Here is a 22,197-nt window from a genome sequence, read left to right as displayed (position 1 = left end):
TTGATATTACATTCTTAGCATTCATTCACTTAATGCGCATGTTTAAAATAATTTTTTTATCAAAGACACTAAACAAACTCTTACCTTCCAGCACTGCTGACACCTTCTCCACCTCTTTGATATGCCACTGAAAGAGAGAAAATGAGTTTGTCGTGATTCCACCAACGTTATGATCGTCATGATGTCCTTCTTTTCACCACAGTCATGTAAGTTCAACATAAAATTCTTTATTTGAGTGAATTATTTATTTATTTTGAATTGCCAATTTTGTGAAAAATGATTGGGAGACAACTGCTTTTAAGCTAGTGCTGTGTTTTTGTTTTTGTGTTTTGTATCAGAGCAAGTGAGTGTGCGATTGAATGCATGTGTCATCATTTCAGGTGAGTCATAGACACACACGCACACACGAAGCAACAGGAGCAGGAGGATGTGTAAGAGGCTTATGAAGAACAAAGATGCAGAGCTCTTTGGTTGTCTGGCTCGGGTTCAGCGTGTTTGAAGCTCTGTGTGCTGCAAGTTGGACTCTTTCAAGGAGCTCTAAGCTGCCGGTGTGTGTGAAGGAGAGATAAACTTCCAACTTTAATTACAATCTCTTCTCTGAGAGGAGAGAAGGTGGAAGAGGGGTAGGTTGGGCCTTTGCTGTGTTGATTCCATGTCTCTCTTTCAGAACAGGAAGTGTGTGGTGTGGTCTCTGCATGTAGCCAGAGGAGATCTTATGCAAAACTAAATTATCACGGTCTGGTTAAAGATGGAAATCAGTATAATGCTCAGTAAAGTCCTGGTTTCACACAGAGTACCAGGGCAGGGAATTTCTCTCTAAAGAATCGAACCTTAACGCGCAAGCAAGGACTATGTTTCAGCTGAAAGATTTCCATGAAACAAGCCTGCCACTGCAAAATTATTCTACCTGATTGCAAGCCTCAAGGCAGACACAAAGCGCACTGCTACCGTGTAGATACAATCCCTGCACAGACAGGATCAACCAGTAGAACAACAAACACAGAGTGCACTGGATTGTCTCCTTCACTGTTACTTCCTCTTATCTATTCACACTGTTTCACATTTGCCATTTCGCTAAACACCACCAACACCCTTTTACACACCTCAAGGGAACAAGGAATTTCCGAGGGATGAAAGTCCACGAGTGAAAGAAGAAGGTGGAGAGAACTGTAAAGACAGACTTGCAGGGACAGAAAGATACAGATATACAAGGAGCTTTTCTTTTATCTGTTTTATGCTGTGTCACTTCAGCTCACAGATAACCTCCTTAGCTCTGCTGCCACTTGCCTATTTAATTGGTGTGTTGGAGACTCTGGTGGTGTGTCATTCTCCTAAATCCCCTCTGAGGTTGCCAGCAGCCCTTTGATCAAGTTACCACTACTATAAAACAGATTCTTGGTACTGTGGTCTCTCTTTTTTGAGCTTTAAGTTCTGAAACAGCTCAAATATTTGCTGGAACATTTATGTGGAGGTAGACCATTACTGTTCCAATTAATTGGGCCTTTCTTTGTTTTTTAATCAAGTGTTCCTCACCAACTTCTCTACAGCTGGTAATTTCTCTAATGATTCTATTAGGACTGTGGCTGTTTAATTCATTAAAGGACGCTTTTCCCAATGGCAGTGAAAATGTTTATGTTGTTATAAGATATCCTGGTTTGGTTTGTATCTAAAAGGAAACAAAGAGGACAACCTTCCCACTGAAAGAATAACATATATTGAAAGACAAACAAGGAATCTTTGAATAGGTTTAGGCATCTTTTTTTGGATTTTATGGGGGATGTGTATCTGTCATTGTCAGATTCTGATTGTTTTCTTGTGTTGTTTTGTTTGTCCCCCTTTTTTCCCGAATTGGCCTTTTTCTGTTGGGAAACTGGACTGAGATGTGCTTAAGGTTTTGAGCACACTGTTTGGTATTTTTATGTTCCAAGAAGTTTGTGAAAATGGGAAAAGGCCTGTGCTGTAGTACATTGAGTTTATAAAAACATAGATACTGTATGTACTGCAGGAGAAGGTGCTTACCTGTTGGTGTAAAAGTGAAGGATGGCACTGTTGGAAAAGACAGAAAAAGAAAGTTACTGAATTATCAGAACTATCTTTCTAAATATTAACTTCACAAAATGTATACGTTTCGCAATACACTTCAATAGCCTGTATTCACACGCTGCATGCTACTTGCTAGTCTTTGATCCTCTCAGACATCCCAGAGGGAAAATGAATGTTGAGCCAGCTGCTGGTTCAAGCCGTGGCCCAGACTGTCAGAGGCCTGCTGTTCAGAGGTCTCGCACTGTTGAGATGTCTGTTGCTATCTCAACACTTACATCATCACCCTCACAACTTAATTGCTCGCATAGGCATGGAAGGGATTGTTTATTAAACATCCATCTACTGTAGTAGGGTTCCTGTTTTTGAAAACTCTTGTAGAAAATAGGATCCTAAGTATCTGATATTTACTGCAAGAATTACTGATATCATGCTATAGTTTTTAACTTTAACTTTGTGACTTTTTCAATACAATATGTGGCAGGCAAAGAAATGCATCAAATTCTGTTTTTTTAGATTATTGCAACCCAACAAGTAATTATGGCCTGGTCATGAAAGCCTTAGTACAACATTATTTTCACATTTTCATTTTTATTTATATTTATTATTACTTTTTTTTTTTTAAAGCATTGGTTTATGAAATGGTTCAGAAACCCCATGAAAGTGGATTAAATTCTTTAATAACTTCTATATTTTTATGGTCTTTAAAATATAGTTTAGTCGTTTCCCTGTTTGAAGAAGTTAAGAATGCTCCAGTAAACACTCCAGTTGATGCAACTTTGCCTCATGCTGGTAGTCATCCAGCACACTGCCTTAAATATGTGCATTTTTTAGAAAATGTTGCACTTTGCCTTCAGACTAAAACTGCATTTGCGAAGAGACATCTAAGAAGCAGGATACTGCTGCTGTCACATTTTTATTTCCTCAAACAATTACCTCATACAGTACCCCGTGCGAACAGACGTCCTTTAAACATCACAATCATCTTATCACGTTTGAATCTTCCCCCTTGATGCTCAAACAAATCGAAAGATATGAGTGGTTGGAAAAGATTATCTGTTTGATAAAGCCTTTGAAGAAGAGACGTACCCAAAACAGTCGTGAGAAATAGAAACGTGACTAACATGCATAAATCAAGATTCAGGTTGCCATTCTCACAGATGTTTGTTCCCAAGAGCGATGAACCAGTATGTAACCTGTGACTGTATGTAACTGCTGCTTTCTCTTCTTAAAAATGACTTGAGCTAAAAGATGTGAAGGCTTCTGTAGCATCCCATAATAACATTTGTGTTTAACAGTGATGTCATTTGTAGTATTTCGAATAATGACGAATAACGTCATGAGGGAAACAAGAGAAAGCTGTTTAGACTAATTTTGCATTGACAAAGTAAATGTAATCTTTTAGAGATGGCGCTAGGATATACTGTCACACACAGATACACAGTAATGCAAATTCAGCTTAGCGAAGATTGTTGATTCATGTGGTTGCAATTATACTCTTTTCAAAACAAAGACTGTGGCCTCATGTGGTCTGGGAGCACCAGGAGAAGAAAAAGGGGAGGTATGTCTGTCTCCTGGTTTTCTAAAGAGCTTCCATCTTCCTTTCTTTCTTTCTTTTTCTTCCAAATTTGACCAAACATCAACATATATGATTCACAGCGGGGCATGAGATAACCTTACGCTACACATATTGGTCTTCACTTTGTTTTCTCTGTAATCTAAGACATAACAAAAAAAACCCACAATAGCTCTCACAGACCACACAGGTATTTGTAAATGTGCAGGAGATCAGGATAAGCTTAGCTGAGGTCTCTTTTACTTTGAGAAACACTGCTCCCACTTTTATCATGGCTGGAGTAAATTGAGAGCATGGATAGCCACAGATTTACAGCTAAAATCATTGTTTGTGTGTGCATCAAGGTTGAAGGGTCTATCTTCTCTAACCTTGGCAATCAGCAGTAAACCTAAACCTGGAAGTGAGGCTGTAGAAGGTAGCACTCACAGGCAACAGCTGCACAGCCCAAGGCCACACATTAAGCCAGCCAACACATAAATGAGACTCTGAAAGAGGGGCTAATGGCGCTCTTTATACTCTAAATATTGCGGGCAGAGGCTGGGGATGTCATGAACCTCATTACTTTAAGTCGGGTAAAAAAAATGAATGAGTTAGGCAGAGGCTATGCCAACATCCTTGAAATACAGTCTTTGAGTTTTTGAAACAAAGGTATGAGGTCCTTATTAACCAGAATGAAATAATTGGCTGCTCTGTATCTGAAGGCCTCTCTCTCAAAAGTACTTTGACCACGTGAAAATGTGTCCTTGAAAAACTGAGATTACAGCCAGACATTATCCCTTTCCCAGCGCAGTCAGAAGGGAGTTGGTGAAGGAGGAGTTTTGGACCCCAAAATGTACTTGACTGCAAACACTCCTAACACACTCCTGCAAAGACACCGTGACAGAAGTATGAAAACAAAATAAAAGAGGTGTTTATGCAGTACTCTCAGCAGGAGCTCACACTGCATCTTAAAGTACTCTACGGGAGACCTCACCTCCAGTGCTGCTCTACAAAGAAATCTTTCTGTATTTGACAGAGAGAATTTCAGGTAGGTTGGCGTCATTTAGGGTAAAGACGATGGGGAAGACCGAATTGCGTCACGCTCGCTCACTAAATGCAGTGAGAAAACCTCACTGAAGTAAACCGGCGCCTTGAATTTGAAATTCAAGTTGATAGTTCGGTGAGTGTTGAATTTGTTACACTCGTGTACTGACCTTTGCGTATACCTGCATAGCTGCTGGACAGGCCATTCCGCTTCTTTCGGTGTCTGTACAACCAGATGCTGAAGACCATGAGGATAATCCAACAAGCAGCTCCTATGCCTGCTATAAATGCCGGCTGTTTGACCACATCTGAGATCTGCTGGGACAGGGGGTTCTCCTGGTTCACTGTGTCTGTCATTCGGCCAGAAGCATCTAGAACAGTGAGAACAAAGTAGAAATTATTTTTTGTGCTTTTTGCGATCATTAGACAGCATATTAGTAGACAGAAAAGCAGTGAAAGCGTGTGGTGGGACTTGACCCCAGGCTGCTGCAATTCAGCCATGTGGCAGTGCTAAAACTGGCACCCACAAAGTAGAAATGATTGAAGAAGATGTATATTTTGACTTGCAAATTTTGGATGGGACAAGTGAAATAATGTGAGTTGAGAATGTGAAAACAACATTATTCAAAGCTGAAACTAAACTAAGTGGAAAAAGACTGAAATAGAGAAATACATTTTAAATAAATGGAGCCTGCACGATACATAAATAGGGATATTCTTTCTCCTGGTACATAAAAAGATTCTTCATCTCAGCGGGTATGTATGAGGCTGGGGTTGTTGTGGAAAAGGAGTTGTTTCTATAATTCAAAAGGTTTTCATTGCAAATCCCAGTCAACAATAGCAGGTGAGCATATAAAAGCAACCAGAGACATTCAAACAGCCTGTGCAGCATAGCAGCCTGATGGAAGCGGATAGGAAAACAGAGAGGCATCATTCACACCGAGCAATAGTGGTATCATAATCATATAAATAAATCCAAAGAGATCAAGCTCAAACACAGACACCACAGTAATTAGCAAACCGGGGCACATCTGTGGAAAAACTGAGGTGTGAATGCCTTGAAGCCGGTTTCACTGTGAAATGTGCTGCTGCAAAGATGCTGGCTGTACAGCTGCTCACAACAACAACCTGCTCTCTGTCTGTTTTTCTCATCTGTCTATTCTTTCTCATACGTGACACATGAAAGTTTTCTTTGACTTGCCCCAACCCCTGTCACTCTGAAATTTCTTCATGTTCTCGTTACTTTGTCTTCGTCTCTTTTTCTTCGTCTCTTTTTCTCGCGTCTTTCATGTTGTAGCCGCTCTTCTAAACTGGCACTCTTAGCCAGAAGCAAAAACACTTCCCAAAAGAAACCAGCTCGCTGCCTTTACCCCTTCCGTATCTTTCTTTGTCTCAGGCACTGAGGCTACGTCTCCATTTGTCTGCATCCCTTCTTACTTTGCCGTCTTCTCAATTTGTGGCTCTGTCTGGCCGAGGGAACGCAGCATGTCAATGTGACTAAGCAGCCCACAAGGGACTGTACAGGTATCTAGGCCGGGATGACGCATACAAGCTCTGAGTGTGACAAATTCATTTGGGTGAAGCGCTGGTCCCCGAGGCACATTGTTCCAGTGCAGTGTTGGAACATGGCAACAATCACCACAGGAACTCTTCAAGTGAGATAAATTGTATCAGTCACAGCCAATGCTTCTTCATGCCCATCCCAGCCCACTCAATCACACATTTGAAACCAGATGGAGCTCTTTCTCTCTCTGCCTCATCCTGCTATTCATGTGTTTTCCGAGTAGGCCAGCTCAGAGCTTTGGGGAATAAAAACTGACAAAATATCTCCAAATATTTGTCCATCTAGACTAAAAGAACAAAAAACAATAAGTAAATTACAACAACTGGCCTCGGAAGCAGGCTCCGCTGTGTGTCTTAGCATTAATAACATGTCATGTCTGAGCCCGGAGTGCAGGATTCATTATTGCCTTTGTTGTCTGAAGCGAAGCAGAGGCAGAAAACATTGCATCCTTGACTGGAGAATGGAGCAGGGTGCGGCAGTCAGCTCAACAGCTCTGCCACACAGGAATTTAATGTGCCTGTGTTGATCGTACTGCCAGCTACTGTAAACTAAAGCTATTTCAGACTATGCAAAAGCTGTATAAGACCCCCTGTCATTCAGACTCATCAGACTCCCGTGTGGCAGGTTTGATGATGTTTTTCTAACAATAATCACTCCAATTATAGTTTTAAAACATCGCTGATGATAAAAAAGAGAAGACAGGCAGAGGCTTGCACATGGCTGCTCCCATAAAGAAGGGCATTACATAACTGTCTGTTTACTTGGCATTAAGTCCTTTCTCTCTAAAGCTCTTAATTTAAGATGTCTGGATTAATGCCATAATTGTTTGTCAAATATTTGGACTTCACTCAGTTGTGAGGATTGGCAGAAGACAAAGGCGCTGAAGTAATGTTTTTAAAAAAGGAAAAGAGGGGAGAGAAGCAACAGTTGTTTCTACTCACCGAGCTGAAAGAAAGTGACATCACTCTTGACCCCTGGACCTGCACCAGTGCTGGCTGCTACCTCCACACTGTAGCGGATCCCCGGGGCCAGACTGGGAATCAGCACGGAGAAGGTTGAGCCATCAACTGTACGGTTGATGTGGTACCTAGTCTCATTCCCCAAGCACCAAATCTGCCATAACAGAGACAAAGATGAAGTGGAGATTGAGGCAATGTTATGAGCGTTTCGTGAGAACATTTAGTTTGGTAGCTGCCACTGGTCTTGTGCTCTTATAATAGGCTGGGGCCATTTTAGCACAATGTGGGTATTGCGTTTCATCTCTGAGGCAGGAAAACATGTTATAACTTACAACGTTTTACAGAATATGCTCAACACAGGGTTATTATTACTTGAGGTAGTCATAACATGTCACGGAGCAGTCTCAAACCAATTAAAAACAGTAATCATCTCCATAACCCAATTTTAGCAGAAGCTTAGAGCTGCGAGTCCCTAGAAGGGCGGCTGTCTCACAGACAAACTCCAACAGGGTCACAGAAGTATACTTTAACCTGGGATTAGGACTCAGAGACATCTACATCCTGTACCTCTGTCAGTCTGTTTTCTTTACCTCCTTCCACCAGTTAACTGTGTTAATATGCTCACTTCATCCAGCGTGTGTGTTTTTGCACTTCTGTGATGAAAACTACAAAGGCTTAAAATTTCCTGTGCATCTTAAAAATTGTGGTGAGAAGCAGTGCCGCTGGGGACTGAGCTCAGTAATGAGCAGGGAACACTCTCGAACTGTACTTAAAAACCATGAAATTACTCTAAAGTCTATCAGCAGAAAACATTTACCTGGAAAATTAAGACTGGCTTAACTTTTTCACAGCCTTTGCCTCATCTCCCGTTTTGCCACTCACCTATATTTCTTGTAACTCATAAAGGCTTTCCAATTAAAATAAAAGACTTCCACAGCATAATGTATGACAGGAGAGTGCTGTCCTATATTGGCCATTGTTAAAGTGCGAATATTATCTGGTAAAGAGGTAGGACAGGGGACTAGAGTTGTTACAGAAAGAAAGATACTGAGGTCTTTTGTTTTAGTTTACTCTCATTCTTATACACACACTACACTGATGTCTCTACTACATCTTTATTGACAGCAGGAAATAAAGGCAAGTAGTTTGTTCTTCAAAGGAAACTTCTCATTTTCATTAATACCACTACAATCATATATTATAAAATACATAATTTCCCCTAAACTCATAAAAAAACTTACATTCCATCTCTACTTCACACACACATATCTGTAATCACAGCTTAAAGCATCACTACAGCCCAGCAAATAATAAAAGATAATAATAACATTTTGGTGAAAAATATACAGCACTGATAGATTTTTACTTTTGAAATGCCATAAGATGTGTGAATTTACCACCTCCACCAGATGGCACTGTTTCACAACTGTTTCCACTAGCTTTCCAACTTTTCTGCCTCTGAGCTTTTGTCAGCAGACACTGAGAGGTGTACAAAGGTATGCCTCATCTAGGAATTCATTACCTTTCCATGTCTATGTATTGTCTCTTTCTCTGTTATTCTTTTATCTGAGCATCTTCACCTCTGTTTTGTCTCCTTTGTGTCTCTTTCTGAACAGTCCCACTTGCTCAGACCTGAGGTAACTGCTGGCTGTTTGGGTTTTTTTTTCTTCCTTGTTACCTTGTACTCCTGGACCACCCCATTCTGCTCCTCTTCTGGAGGGGGTTGCCAGGAGACGATGATGGCAGTCCCATTGTCCCCACTCTCTGTCACTGTAACCTTACGAGGAGGGGCACTGGGGGCTGGGGAGGTAGACAAAAGAAAAAAAATGTTCATATATGATAGGGGGAAAAAACACCTAAGTGCCTACAGTCTCTCCGTGCTTTCTCTGTGCAATTTAGCTGTCAGAATTTCTTCTGTGCGTGACTAAAGCTCATGTGTAAACAAATCACTAATTATCAAATTTATAAGCATTTCTTTTAATCTGAAACATCACTTTGCTAAATGTAAGTGTTTTTGGGGGGTAAAAGCAAACAACTGTTATTCAGAATAGACATTTATAGTGCTGCGGCATATGCTGCTGTGTGAGCGCCAACCTATGATGGTAATTAAGCGCAGAAAAAAGAAAAAGTCACAGTGTGCGTGAGTGTTACAAAGAGACATTTTGCTGCTTATGAGAAAACAAACGTTATGTTTAGAACTCCAGAAACAATTATCGACACAATTGGAAACATAGGAGAATCCAGCAGAAAAAGATCAAAACACTCCCACACATGCAACACAGAAAAACGCACGCACTCCAGTAAACACTCTGCACTACAAATTAAAATTTGCAGTTGGGTTTAAACCAAACCTCACAAGTCTGCCACAACCACACCCTTATGAAAAATGAGTATAACACTTGCACTGGAGTGTTTTATATTGCTCGCCATACCCAAGCATGCGTGAATACAACACAGTTAGCGATAACATAATCCTGCCTGCTGCCAGCAGCTGTTGTATTCTCTCACACATGCAAGCCGTGCATATAAAACGGTGTAAACATGAAAACATGCATGCACACATGCAAGCACTGAAGCACTCTCGCACACAGCCGTACACATTTACACCCTCCCCACCTTCCTCCAGCGTCTTGCCAATTTTGACATCACTGTCTGTTCCCTGGAATTCATTGAAGAAGGGGCGGACTTTGAATTCGTATGTGACGCCCTTCCGAAGGTGCGGCACGACGGCGCTGCCCTCCCCAGGGGTTCGCACCTCAAACACGGCCCATTCACTCCTCTGTTGCCCCTCTGGTGAAGGCCTGTACATCACCTTGTAGCCCTGGATGTACTGTGACTGCTGCTCCACCTAGTGAACGCAACAGGAACAGAAGAAAAGGTGGTGTCAGCTTAACTGGATCATGCATGTCACAAGTAACAGCGGAAAATGATACGGCAGCGTAATAAACTGTAGCATCACTGGACAGCCATGGATTCATACAACTGATACGCCAGACGCAGATGGAATGGGGTGCTAACTCATCACATCACCCCTCTGTTTATCCATCTTCTACATTTCTCCTTTCGAAAGTCTGTCTATGCGCCATTTGGAGCAGCAGTGATTTGTGCAAACCACACTATGAGGTCATTGGCCAAAGGTTCCTCCAAGTCTGGAGCTGCTTAAATAGGGCCCAGACTCCCAGAACTGCCTGTCTCATCCTGTCCTGCTCTCTACTGACTGCTAAAGTCACGAAAGAGAATAAAAAGTGCACCTTTATACACGAAGTAGTAGTAGTAAAAAAACAAAAATACAAACAAACACAAAAATGGTGTGTAGCTGAATAAAGACATTTTTTAATCATAGTGATAATTAATGTTACTTCCAACATAGTTAAAGAAAAGAATAACTGCTAACCAGTATGCTAATATCCCTATGAGTCCCTGTGGAAGGCAGGCAGCACTGGCTTGTAAAGATTTTAGTGATTTCTTTATCCCTCCCCCATAAAATATGCTGCTGGCTCAGGTGGTCTTCATTAAGCTGAAAACTGTGCAAGCATTTACCACAACACAAAGGAAAATGTAAAACCAAGAAACTGCACATTGAGAATAGATTTAACCCCACAAAACAAGGAAGTTGTGGTGCTCCCTCCTGTCATGTCTTTTACTGGAACATTCCAGCGAGACGGAGCAACTGGGCAGTAATGGTTTAAATCAGTCTTGACATGTCAGTGTCCTTTTTACATTTCCTAAGCCCCATTTATCACTCACTATGGCACTTCATAATACCTGGGAATGCTGGGGTGGCCTTGTGTCAAAAGACAAAACTGGGATTGTTTTTACCCCTTGGTGACCCCCATCCTATAGTCTAATATCTACTATGCAAGGAAGTCGGTGGAGCACAAAAGCGTATTTGCATTGTTCCAAAAACATACATTTGCCAGATTAGTTATAGAAGGCCATTGGTACTTGTTATTTAACTTGTACCAGCAAAGAAAAATCATCATGAGCTGCCGTTTCTACTTCTTCCTCACCCACCTATCCGTTTTAACATCTGTAAGCCATTTCTACTTTAGAGCATGAGTTGGCAGCTTCTTCCTTCTCACTCGTATTATTTTAACAGCCGTCAAGTGTTTTCAATCTTAGATGGCACAGTCTGGCATGGCACACACTGTTATATAGCACTACATGGTCTGTTGCAAGAGGTTGTGCTCTGAAGTCTAGCTTTGGGTGGATGAGTGGTCCGCTATAGACAGAACTGCAAACCTTTGGCTTCTGGCCAGCTGACCAGTTCAGACTGATGCCAGATGGACACTAAGAAAACTTTGATTGTGTTCCAGGCTGCTTTCTGCAGTGTCCTTTCTCTGTACCATGCTAGGATGTTAGTACATCTGCTCGCCTGAGTGGTCTGACAAATTGACCATAGGCCTATAACTAAACTAACCTTGAAGCTCTAGTGATGAGCTATACCAACGATCCACTCTGCAATCTGATCCTGAGAAAAAACAAACTACAACAGTCCATTCATTGCTAAAATTATACTCACTGTCCACTGAACCCTGACAGATGAGGAGGAGAGAATAGTGGGGTTGTGCAGGTGGATGACAGCATCTCCTAGCTCCCTCTGAATCTGACGATGGTCCACACCCTGACTGGTGGGAGGGATATCTGTGTGGAGGTGAACAAAAATGAAAAATAGCGGTCATATTTTAAAACTCCAAATGTGACATTATTATATTTTAAAATTTACATCAATAAGAATTTATTATATAGTTCTCACCTTGTGTTTTCACAGCATCAGTGATTGGACTGGGATCGCTCAGCCCATAGGCATTGGCTGCCCGTACTAAGAAGAGGTAGACTGCACTGGGCTTCAAGCCCTTCAGTACAAATGACTCAGGTTTCACATGCTCTGCCAAGGTCTGCCAGCTGCTTCCTGATGCATGACTGTGGACACACCACAAAGAGAATTAAGATTTAAAAGCTTTAAATGAAGCCCTCCAGTTATTAGTTGGTTCATGGCCAAGCTTTACCTGAAGGCTTCTATGATATAGGAAGTGGGCGTGGCTCCAGCATTAAGGTTAGGTTTCCAGGAAAGCGTGACAGAGCTACGGGTAACATCAGTGACCTCAGGTTTGGAAGGAGCGCTGGGGATCAGGTTTGGGTCAGTAGGTCTGTTTGGCTGGAATTGGGCCCCAGATTCTAAATGCAGAACAGAGAAAGGCAAATAATAAGGAAAACATAGTCTACTGCTGTTTTCCAACAACCAGGGGAATGTGGAACATCTCCAAGGCTTATGTCTCGTGTTCTCCTTCAGTTTAAATAAACACAACCACCAAAATAAACGAGAAAAAAATACACTTCTTAGTAAAGTGGTTTGGCTTACCTTGGACCTCTAAATAGGCTTTCCAAGAGGCCTCTCCACTGGGTGTGGAGGCAGTGCAGGTGTAGGTGCCAGTGTCACTGAGCTGAAAGGAGGAGGAGGAGAAGGGAGGATATTTGTTTAAATGGAAATTATTTAAATGTGTCCCACGGTTTCCTGAACTGGGCTCTGCCTCTTGTTATCTTCACCCTACCATCATTGCTTTTGCTTATTGACATGCTGAAGGAGTCTGTAGCAGGCAGCTGTCATTGCCTGATAATCTCAATATCATCTCCTTTTGAGCAGAAACTGGGGGAAAGCAGCTGGAAAGGCCAAAAGTGGCAGAGCATTCCTAGTCAAATGGAAAAGATTTTCACAGGATCATACACTAATTGGAGACCTTTTCTCCCTTTGCCATCCACCTGAATGCCAAACATGAAAGTGACTGCTCTGTGCAACACATGTGGCATATGTTTAAACCTTGATTCATGTGCTTGTAGATGTACTGTAACTTTGCCAGACAAAGACAAGGTTCACTTGCATTTTGGAAAATGTGAACCATTGTGCAGCAAATGGGTAATTTAGTATATTTGTGGAACTGGGCATAACTGGAAAAGGGCTTATTTGTCTTTCTTTCTGACTAGTTTGTTTTGACTAAAAATAATATTTTAATAAAATTCTATTAATGCATTAGATTCAGGGGAAAGAGTTCTTTCAATTAAATTGCAGCAGTTTAAGAAAAACTGAAGAAACACATGTTCTCTTTAAAAAATAAAGTCAAAGTTCCAGATATCTGGATCTGGATCCAACCAAAGACAAATCAGAATTTCTTGGCTTGTAGCCTGAATTTCCTCCTAATTTAACTGAGATTTGTTGACAAGTTTCTGAGATGCTAATAAGCCAAACATGAAACATAAACATGATGGCACAGATTACAAAAAGATACATTTTTAAAACTGTCTGTTCTGTCAGCTGGAGTCTATGCCTCTGCTTGATACTAATAACTCTGTTACGGTTTGGTAGTGATTGATGCTATTCTGACACTACTGTGCTTATGTTTAGACAGAGTAAAACAGAAAAAAATGAAAAAGATAAACGTTTGAATCATGAAGTATAAGCATATCCTGTCGACAGACCTCTGTTTCCCCCCCACCCAAATAAGAATAAAATTCATTAAAACAGTAACACCCGCAAAACAATATGAATAAAATATATCACCCCACACAACAAAAACATCTTCATTAAAATATTGTCTGGTATAAATGACAAGTTCATTAATGTAAAGTGCCTGCAGTTTACTCTTCTACAGCAGGGGAAGGGTTCAAACGCATCTCCTTTCCTGCCTGGCGGCCCAGTCGCACTGCAATCTTGTCACCACAAGACGTGCCGGCATTCATCAGAACGCCGCAAAATGACGTGACCTCTGACCCTGTGACGCCTCCATCTGGAAGACACGTCGTTACCCCCTCCTTGTCTCTACCTAGAAGTGTGTTCAGCATCACACAGCTTGCCATGACACATAGACGTGTGCGCACACACACACACACACACACACACGCAGCCCACAGCGCCCGCTGACTGACAAGAACTACAGACTGTTCAACTTCACAGACTCCATTTCAGATCTGCGGCAACTGACTGACAGCCTGCTGAGGGTTGGCTGCTGGCAGGCAACACATGCTTTACTTACCAACCAGCAGGGGTTTGCCAAGCACATTATGCATGTGATATGGGCAACCTTGAAGTCTATTTTAAATTAATTGAAATCATGTATTATATATAGCGTATATAAACACATGGCAATTTAGCAGATTTTGAGTGAAATTATGAACAGCAGTGGGAACTACGCTGTCCTTTAACTTTGCTTGACATTAAAAACAGACTTTTTTAAACGTGTCCAGGTGTCTCACCTTTGCATAGCGTATCTGCAGTGCACCTGTGTCCAGTTGCTTGACCCTGGAGTCATGTGTGGACACTAAGACGCCGTCCTTCCTCCACAGGATGGTGGGTGTAGGGTTACCAGATGTCACGCAGTTAAAAACAACCGTGCCATCCACAGCCACCGTCTGATTGGTTGGGCCTTGGCGGATGACTGGTGGCGGGCGGTCTGACACAACTGTGGAAGCAGGAAGGAAAATGGGCAATTATGTGGATGGCGCTAATCTGTGAAGGTTTCATGTGGTGTAGCGGGGAAAGAAAAGACACGGGATTCAGTCAGTTATATCCAGCTTGTGGGAGTAAACGCACAAAAGGTATAGAACGGTGAGAATTGGGTAAACAACCTTGTAACAATGAAAGAATGGGAAAACTGCAAGGGTAGCAGGAGAGGAATTAAATTCAATTTAAGAACTGGAAGCAATTTTCTAATCATTCAACAGCAGGAGTCCAACTTAGCCAAATAAAAACAGTGTAATTAAAATGAAAGCGGCTCAGATACTTCAGTCCTCTCGCTGCAGATCCACCAGACGACTAGCAGTATACATAAAAACGCTTGCAGCCAACAATTCCCTGGCCCATCCCCCTGCCATAAAACACCAAACAGGGAAAAAAAGGCTTAAAAAAAACATCTAGCCAGAACAGACAAAGGTATTAGCATGAGCATGTTTAAACTCCTCCCTGTCTCACAGCCTGTGAACCCCGGGTGTTCAACACAAATCAAACAAAGACAGAGTAAAAGCGTGTGTTTGACAGAAAAAGGATGTAATGCACAAAAACAGCGGAAGACTTTAAATAATTTCTGCCGTTTGCGATTCATCATATTCCTACTATAGGTTTTCTGCCTCCCCCAGATTATCATTATTATTCATAGCACTATTGATGACCACTGCTGTCAGCCCCACTGATTTACTAGCAAGTTGCATTCAGTGAGAAGAACTCAAATTAATATCTAACACAGTGTAAAAGCAACACATAATGATATATGTATATGTGCGTAGATCTTCAGAACCATGCTGTGGTGTAATCTGTGGGCTGCTTTGTCTTTGCTTTTGTGCCGGGGATGGTGCAATTACTAAAACACTGTCAGCATGACCTGTAATTACCAAATCTGCCTGCGGAGAAGAAGTGGCCTCAGAGCGGCCTGCTCACTTTAATAACTGTTATTATTATCCAGAGAGCACGACAGAATGAGAGAGAGAGGAGGACGTAGATTTGGAGCATGCCATTGTAGGTCTTAAATGAAGAAGGACATTTGGTAAATGAAGGGATGAATCTAGGTGTGTCATAGACAAACTAATAGCTGCCCAGATTACTGTGGGAATGGTGGAAGTGAAGCCAAGGTTAGTCCACCAGGCTTGTCAGGGATTGGTTGAAGGGTAATTAGAGGACCCAATCCAGACCTCACCACATGGCTACAGTCTTCCAACAGTAAGTAGCAACAAGCCAGCCATGGAATACTGAAGGAGACTTTAGCCAGTGTGAAGCCAGCGAAGCCAAGTACTGCGCCACGGTCTGGGTGCACAGGCACCAGAGAGTCTCTACCTCTGACAGGAACACAACGAACTGGCCAGACCAGACCTCACAAACCTCACTTTGGATATTAATATGCTCTGAAGCAAAGCCACAGCATTACATTTGAACAGTATTATACCAATGAACCAATGAATTCCGAAGTATTATCCGACATATTCCTCTAAATTTCCTCCTAGTGTTCCTAATTCTCTGTCAGGCTTTGTTATATGCAAAAATGGTGTTTAAAAAAAGTTTGCCTACCATCTGTGACCTCTAGCAGAGCCTTGGTGATCACACTGCCAGCAATGTTGAGGGCCTGGCAGCTGTAGTATCCCCCATCTGAGCGCACAGCATCAGTGATGGTCAGATCCCCAGTCTGAGACACTGAAAATCGACTGGAGGGTTGAGGAGGTTGATAGGAGAACAGCAGGTTCTAGAACGGATGAAAAAGGATTACATGTGGTCACCATTTTAGTATTTCCTTGAGCAAATCAACTGGACAGATGGAAGATTTCATTCTAAAATGATAGCCAATCGTGTGAAATAAGCTTACAAATAGTTATTTACAAAGCTTTTTGAGATGAAAACTTTTACTGCAGTTTATTTTATTTACCTGACTGCCTTCCCGCTGCCAGAAAATGGCCGGTTGTGGGTTTCCAGTGGCCTCACACTGGAAGGTGACAGTTCTGCCAACTCCAACCACCTGGTTCTTCGGTCTTACCACAAACGCTGGTGGTACTGGAGGACAGCCATGAAAATGGTTAGCCAATGAATAGACAAACACACTACTGCCTATTACATTTATCACAGTATTATAGTTACAAGAGGGTCTGAGTTCTATGAATAAAAGACAAAGGAAATGTAACTGCAGGCCAATGTGCTTGTATTTAATCTGTTATTGAATCCGGCTCGTTTTCAAAACTTTACATGATGTGTGCACAGCAGATCAAACAGTATGCTGATCAAATGCAAAAATGCAAGCATATTATTGTTGTAATGAATAGAAAAAACAAGGCTCACTCCTGTGCCCCTCATTTGCATGGGCAAGGGCATGGACCATTAAAATTTACATGGAAATGGGGAATAAATTTAAGCCATCTGTCCATGCTGACACCCTCCAGTAGTGCAGACCTCAACCACAATGCCATATCCATGCATGTTAATGACAAAGGCCATCTCAGACAAAGTGTGGTGACACAGACCAATGTCACATGGTGACACTAGTCTCAGTCTGTGAGGTCAAATAACCTGTATGTAGAGGTCGAGAGGCAGCCCAGTTTACGCTTTTAATATCAAAAGCGCTGTGGATATGCCCTCAAATGATACAACTCTGCACACATTTTCATCTTTTTTTACACAGTGGCTGTATAATACATAAGAAAAGCAATCTGAAAACTGTCACTTGAAATACAGAAATAATTTGTCCATGAATAAGATGGGGTTTGGTAATGCAAAAAAAGGGGAAAATAATAGAATGAAATGGTGCAGCTTTACCTTGGAGGCCCAAGCTGAGTGTACTTTTTTTTTTTTTTTTTACCCATTAATGTCCTTTTGCCACTGTTGCCCGTGACAACTGAAACATGAGTGCTGATTGGATGGTGGAGAGGTGATGTGAGGAGAATGGAGGGGGGTTGTGACAGCTTCCTGTCTCTGTCAGGGCGGTGAATAGGTGACGGGTGACATTTCAACTTACCAGACACAACTAAAAAGGAAACAAAAACACAACAACAACCCAAAGGTGAATAAATAAATATTAAACAGCATGACACAAAGAGGAGAGACAAGGAAAACAATGTGATGTCCACATGTACAAATAAGCATGCCATCATCAGTAAAACATGTCATATTTCATACTTCACTCAAACCCTAGGGACCACACGATAACATGCAAAGAATAATTCCTGTGAATGAGTCAGAAAGGCATTGAAATGCATCTGATTCAATGTGATTTTAATTTGGGAAGGTGTTCAAGGACAGGAAAAATGGCAGACTAAGTGAAATAAAAAGGCACAGCGATATGAAGCACACAGAGCAGATGTTTTATGCTCAGCAACATCAAGCTTTGTTTATCCTTTTTCCTCTTGTTCCAGGTGTTGTGTGAAGGTGAACATCCCTACACCCTTAATGAGGTTTAGAGCACCCCTAGGAATGGCTACACCACAGTCTCTTAAATGTAGCCTTGCAAATGTACCCCGGGACTATAAAAACACAAGGTGAATGTTAACTGTCACTCTCCGGTCATAAATCTCCCCCAGCCAATCACTCACCTTATCTAATCTGTCTGCTTCAACGGCTCCCTCGGAAACATAAACGCTGTCAGTCAGAGTAATGACCAACCTCTTCCTCCTCCCCCTGCCTATCGCTGGCCTTTAAAATGCAAATAGCACGCACATCAAACAAACCTAGAAGACGCTCAGCACTATCCATGTGTGAGATGCTCCAGGAACACACAGTCATGTGAACATACACAACACCCCCTTCACCTTGCAACGCTTCCACACACCCATTCATGTGTGTCTAAGCCTTTAATTAGGTAACCCTACCTCTCCCATGCTGCTGTGATCACAATTGTGGACCTGGTGGGAGAGGAGATCTTTAAACCTGACCTGGCTACTTTGTTGTGAGCTTTCTTCTGGCTCAAAGAGCAGAGGTTAGTCTATCGATAAGCTGATCAGAGCAGCCGAGGAAAACACACCGAGCACTGTGGCATCCAGTCCAATAGGAGGCAGACTATGTACCGAAGACCACAGCAGAGATATTTATAGGGGTTTGATCGAGGCTGCTGTTCAGTGGGCCTGTCATCAACACAAGACTCAGGCTGCATGCAGAGGATTTGGCCTGATTAATAGCAGCTCCCACTGGGAGATGTACATCATACTTTATTCTGTCCCTTGCTGAGATTTTGTATTCTGTACATGAGCCGAAGTGGAGATCTCACAACAACAGGCAAATATTTATTATCACAGGTTTTGGTATTTATTATAACTTGAACTGCACACACAAAGCCGGCGGGAAAGTTCCTCTCATTCACTCTGTTTTGGCACCAGTTCCAAGTCTCCTTCCAGACCCTTTACATGGGTTATTAGCAGCGCTGCTCTGGGGACCACCATTGCATTCATGACCTTTCTGCACATAAATCATGGCTAAGGACAAACTTAAGCAGCTGAGAAATAATAACACATCGACTTTTTTAAAATTCTGTGCACTACAATGTGAAACAATGTTTAAATCCCTATGCCATTCACTAGCAAACTCTAATTAACAAACATACTGCATACACATTGTCCCCATGCCCACTGTAGTGTGTTTTTTTTTCTAATTCTTAAACCTTATCGATTTTGTATTTTCATAACTTAATGAATAGCTGAACAAACTATCTCAGGACTACATTCTCAAGTGGCTTAGATTAGCTATTTTACAATCAATGTATAAAATAGAGCTGGTGACTTGGCCAATTCTGTGTTTCTTTCATCAATCAAATGAATATTTCACTTGACATATTTATAAGACCAGAGGAGCTGTAGCAGACTGACAAACACATGTGTAAGACAATAATTCACTGATTAAGTTAGTAATGAGAGCAGACTCATTGAAAGAAAAATAGCCCCAGGCGCCACTTTCACAATGTCGTCATTGTTCGCCGACAATCCCACCACAGAAAGCGTGAAAATCTCCCCGTCCATACAGAACAGCATTCTTCTCAGAAACTGCCCCGCTCTATAATAGATTCGCTTTGAAGGCCAGTATCTTTAATACTGCGTGTCTCGCTATAGTTCTAATATTTTTTTTGCTCAATCAGCTGCAATGATAAAGACATTTCATAATGACATTGTAGGAAATGACTTCTACATTGAACCTTTTTTTAAATCCAGTTTTAATTAAACTGGTTTTATCTTGCATTTACACATGACCACACAATTAGAAGAAAAACTTCAATTCAAAGAATATTTATATTCATTTCATTTCAGCCTTATATGCCCCTTTACTTTTCAGGCTTATTAATTTTAATATTGCCCTACTTTGAGTTTTGATTCGGGGCAACAGCAATGCCCACTGAACCCACAGGCTAAACGACTGCCCCCCATAATACTGTTGTCTTCAGTACTATAGCGGCATCTCACTACCTATACATCGTTTACTCTACTTCGGCCTGCTCAGACCTACAATTACCCAGCTTTTCTTTCCATTCCTGTGCCCACATCTGTAATTAGAAGCATGTCATTTCCGGGCGTGGGACTGTGGCCTGCTAGTCTTTAATTAGCTGGACTACTCAGTGGCCACAACCTCCATGGCCTCCTCATGTCCTGGTCTGAATAAAAGTCATGAAATTCAAGGATAAATGGAAATGATTCTAGGAACTTGGGTTTAGGCATCAGCCATCGTTGGATTTAACCATAGCATTAGCTCAAGGAGTCATATAATTTAAGTTATATGCTATTCACCTGGTGTTACACTTGGAGAGAAAAAATTGGTTTCTAACTCTGTGGAGGTGGTTTTTCTTTGTAGTTTAAGTGTTTTTTTTTGTACCTTTCTAACTCTTATAATATGTGGGCAAACAGTAATGTATTAAAAGAGGGTCAGGGCTTTGCTTCTCTCCTTCTCCACACAGCAGGGAAGTGGCCCGAGGTTAAGACATTTAATTTCCACTCAGGGCAGGAGAGGTTTTAGAATTTCAAACATGACCCTTGCTCAGGAGAACAGCTTATTGAACTGGTGCATCAATGCTGTTCCCTTTCATTAACTAAGCTTTCATCAGGGAGAGAGAAAGAATGAAAAAAGGCAATAAGAGAAGTAGATTTATTGACGGGTTTATTGGCAGGTGTGCCTAATCTTGCTCCTCAAACCAATCTAAAGATCGCTGTCTTGTGGAGAAAAGCAAGAAATAATTGCAAAGGGTAGCCATGTGAGGATGAAGTATCTTTTTTTAACACTTGGGGGTTGGCAGAGGAATAGAATTGCCTTGTCTCCTTAAATCTCGGCTGTGCAGACTGCTGGTAGTGACATTAATATGACTGACCTCACTGGAGAATTCTTTCTCCCCCTCTATCCTCTTCACCACAATTGCCCCCAGCCCCAAATCCCAACCTGTTCTGCATCATTGGTGAGGCACCTCCATGACCAACATACTCACTGCCCTTCCATCCAACACCACTAAGCTCCCCCCCCCTCCTTCCCACCCGTCTTGTCTCACCCGACTCTCAGCATCCCCCCTTAGTTTGCCGTTAAATGGTCTCTGTGTTCCTCTGATTCTCAGGAGGGTTTGGGGGGGGTGATCCCAGCCCCCAATTCCTCTGAATGGCTTCTTTCTGAATGTTCATACTCTGTGACCAGCTGCTTTATATTCCAACTGTGTTAATAAGACATCCAGTTGAGACGGCTACTGGAGGCACTGAGATATTCCATATTTTCACAAATACTATTGTACATCTTAAAATGTGAAGGAAGACAGGCCTCCGGAGTAATGCCACTTGTATAGGGCAAATGAAATCGATTACAGCCGAGCTCCCATGTGCTCTCTACAGCTGTTATGGATTTTTGCGTTTTGTTTTATTAGAAATCAATCAGCTAATTGAGAGAGAATAGCTGAAAGTGATGACCATGTGGCGCTAAAGCTGAAGACCATTATTGCACCGTAGCTGGGCTCAACTGCATTTAAATCAGGCAGCACAATAACCCAAAATGGAAATGAATTCAGAATAGCTGTCCAAGGGGCCATGAATAACATATTTGTAGGACTACAGGCAGGGCTTGCAAAATCGCTAGCCCGATGTCCCGGGGCTAGCGATTTTTCCAGTCGGGCTACCAAAATCTAACTCAGCCCTGCCCGTCGGGCTATCATAGGAAAATATATGTCAGTGCTTTTGCATTCTTTCGCCAATGTAGCTGAGTAATTATGTCATTGACATCGATGAGCCACTGTCAATATGTGACATATTGAAATCGCGTTTGAATTTGCGCTTGCTTTTTGCTTTCATTTTGCGATCGCGCGAACAGTGTATAGAGAGCGGCAGCACTGATTGGTGAGTGACGATTAATTGCGCACCAATTCCTCTGACATCGTCTTATCACTCATTAGCTTACTATTCAAACGCGACAAGTGAAATCTCTCGCAGCAAGCTTAAACATGTCAGAGGTTGAGTGCGCAAAGAATCGCTGATCATTATGTAAGTACGTGTGTAAAAGCAGCAGGATTTACGCTGGTGTTTTAGTTCTGCAGAGCCAAATAAGACAGGTCAGGGTGAAGAAG

The 22,197-nt window shown here is 41.9% G+C and overlaps 1 protein-coding gene and 1 long non-coding RNA gene across 11 annotated transcripts in view; one reads left to right on the top strand and one right to left on the bottom strand.

Annotated features, from left to right (window-relative positions):
- Nucleotides 1–10,828, top strand: part of LOC146503607 (uncharacterized) — a 56,076-nt gene extending 45,248 nt beyond the window's left edge. The window contains exon 3 of the long non-coding RNA XR_014877868.1: nucleotides 92–10,828. This is a non-coding gene — a long non-coding RNA (uncharacterized LOC146503607). The remainder of the gene's footprint in view (nucleotides 1–91) is intronic.
- robo1 (roundabout, axon guidance receptor, homolog 1 (Drosophila)) overlaps nucleotides 1–22,197 on the bottom strand; it is a 229,592-nt gene that overhangs the window by 16,062 nt on the left and 191,333 nt on the right. For 7 of the 10 annotated variants that reach the window (XM_085184211.1, XM_085184214.1, XM_085184213.1 and 4 more), the window contains 13 exons: nucleotides 16,564–16,679; nucleotides 16,212–16,383; nucleotides 14,411–14,616; nucleotides 12,525–12,606; nucleotides 12,172–12,340; nucleotides 11,919–12,085; nucleotides 11,685–11,806; nucleotides 9,779–10,010; nucleotides 8,841–8,962; nucleotides 7,145–7,316; nucleotides 4,810–5,010; nucleotides 2,020–2,046; nucleotides 85–127 (listed from right to left, as the gene is read on the bottom strand). In XM_085184211.1, coding sequence (XP_085040337.1) covers nucleotides 85–127; nucleotides 2,020–2,046; nucleotides 4,810–5,010; nucleotides 7,145–7,316; nucleotides 8,841–8,962; nucleotides 9,779–10,010; nucleotides 11,685–11,806; nucleotides 11,919–12,085; nucleotides 12,172–12,340; nucleotides 12,525–12,606; nucleotides 14,411–14,616; nucleotides 16,212–16,383; nucleotides 16,564–16,679 — 1,831 coding nt within the window. Of the gene's footprint in view, nucleotides 1–84; nucleotides 128–2,019; nucleotides 2,047–4,809; nucleotides 5,011–7,144; nucleotides 7,317–8,840; nucleotides 8,963–9,778; nucleotides 10,011–11,684; nucleotides 11,807–11,918; nucleotides 12,086–12,171; nucleotides 12,341–12,524; nucleotides 12,607–14,410; nucleotides 14,617–16,211; nucleotides 16,384–16,563; nucleotides 16,689–22,197 lie in introns of all 10 variants that reach the window. The other 3 variants (XM_085184212.1, XM_085184209.1, XM_085184210.1) reach the window with 2 other exon arrangements.

This window comes from Neolamprologus multifasciatus, chromosome 14 (assembly GCF_963576455.1).
Source record: "Neolamprologus multifasciatus chromosome 14, fNeoMul1.2, whole genome shotgun sequence".
NCBI lineage: Eukaryota > Metazoa > Chordata > Actinopteri > Cichliformes > Cichlidae > Neolamprologus > Neolamprologus multifasciatus.
The sequence above is the reverse complement of the archived record's forward strand: the minus strand, read 5'-3'. Positions and strand labels throughout refer to the sequence as shown.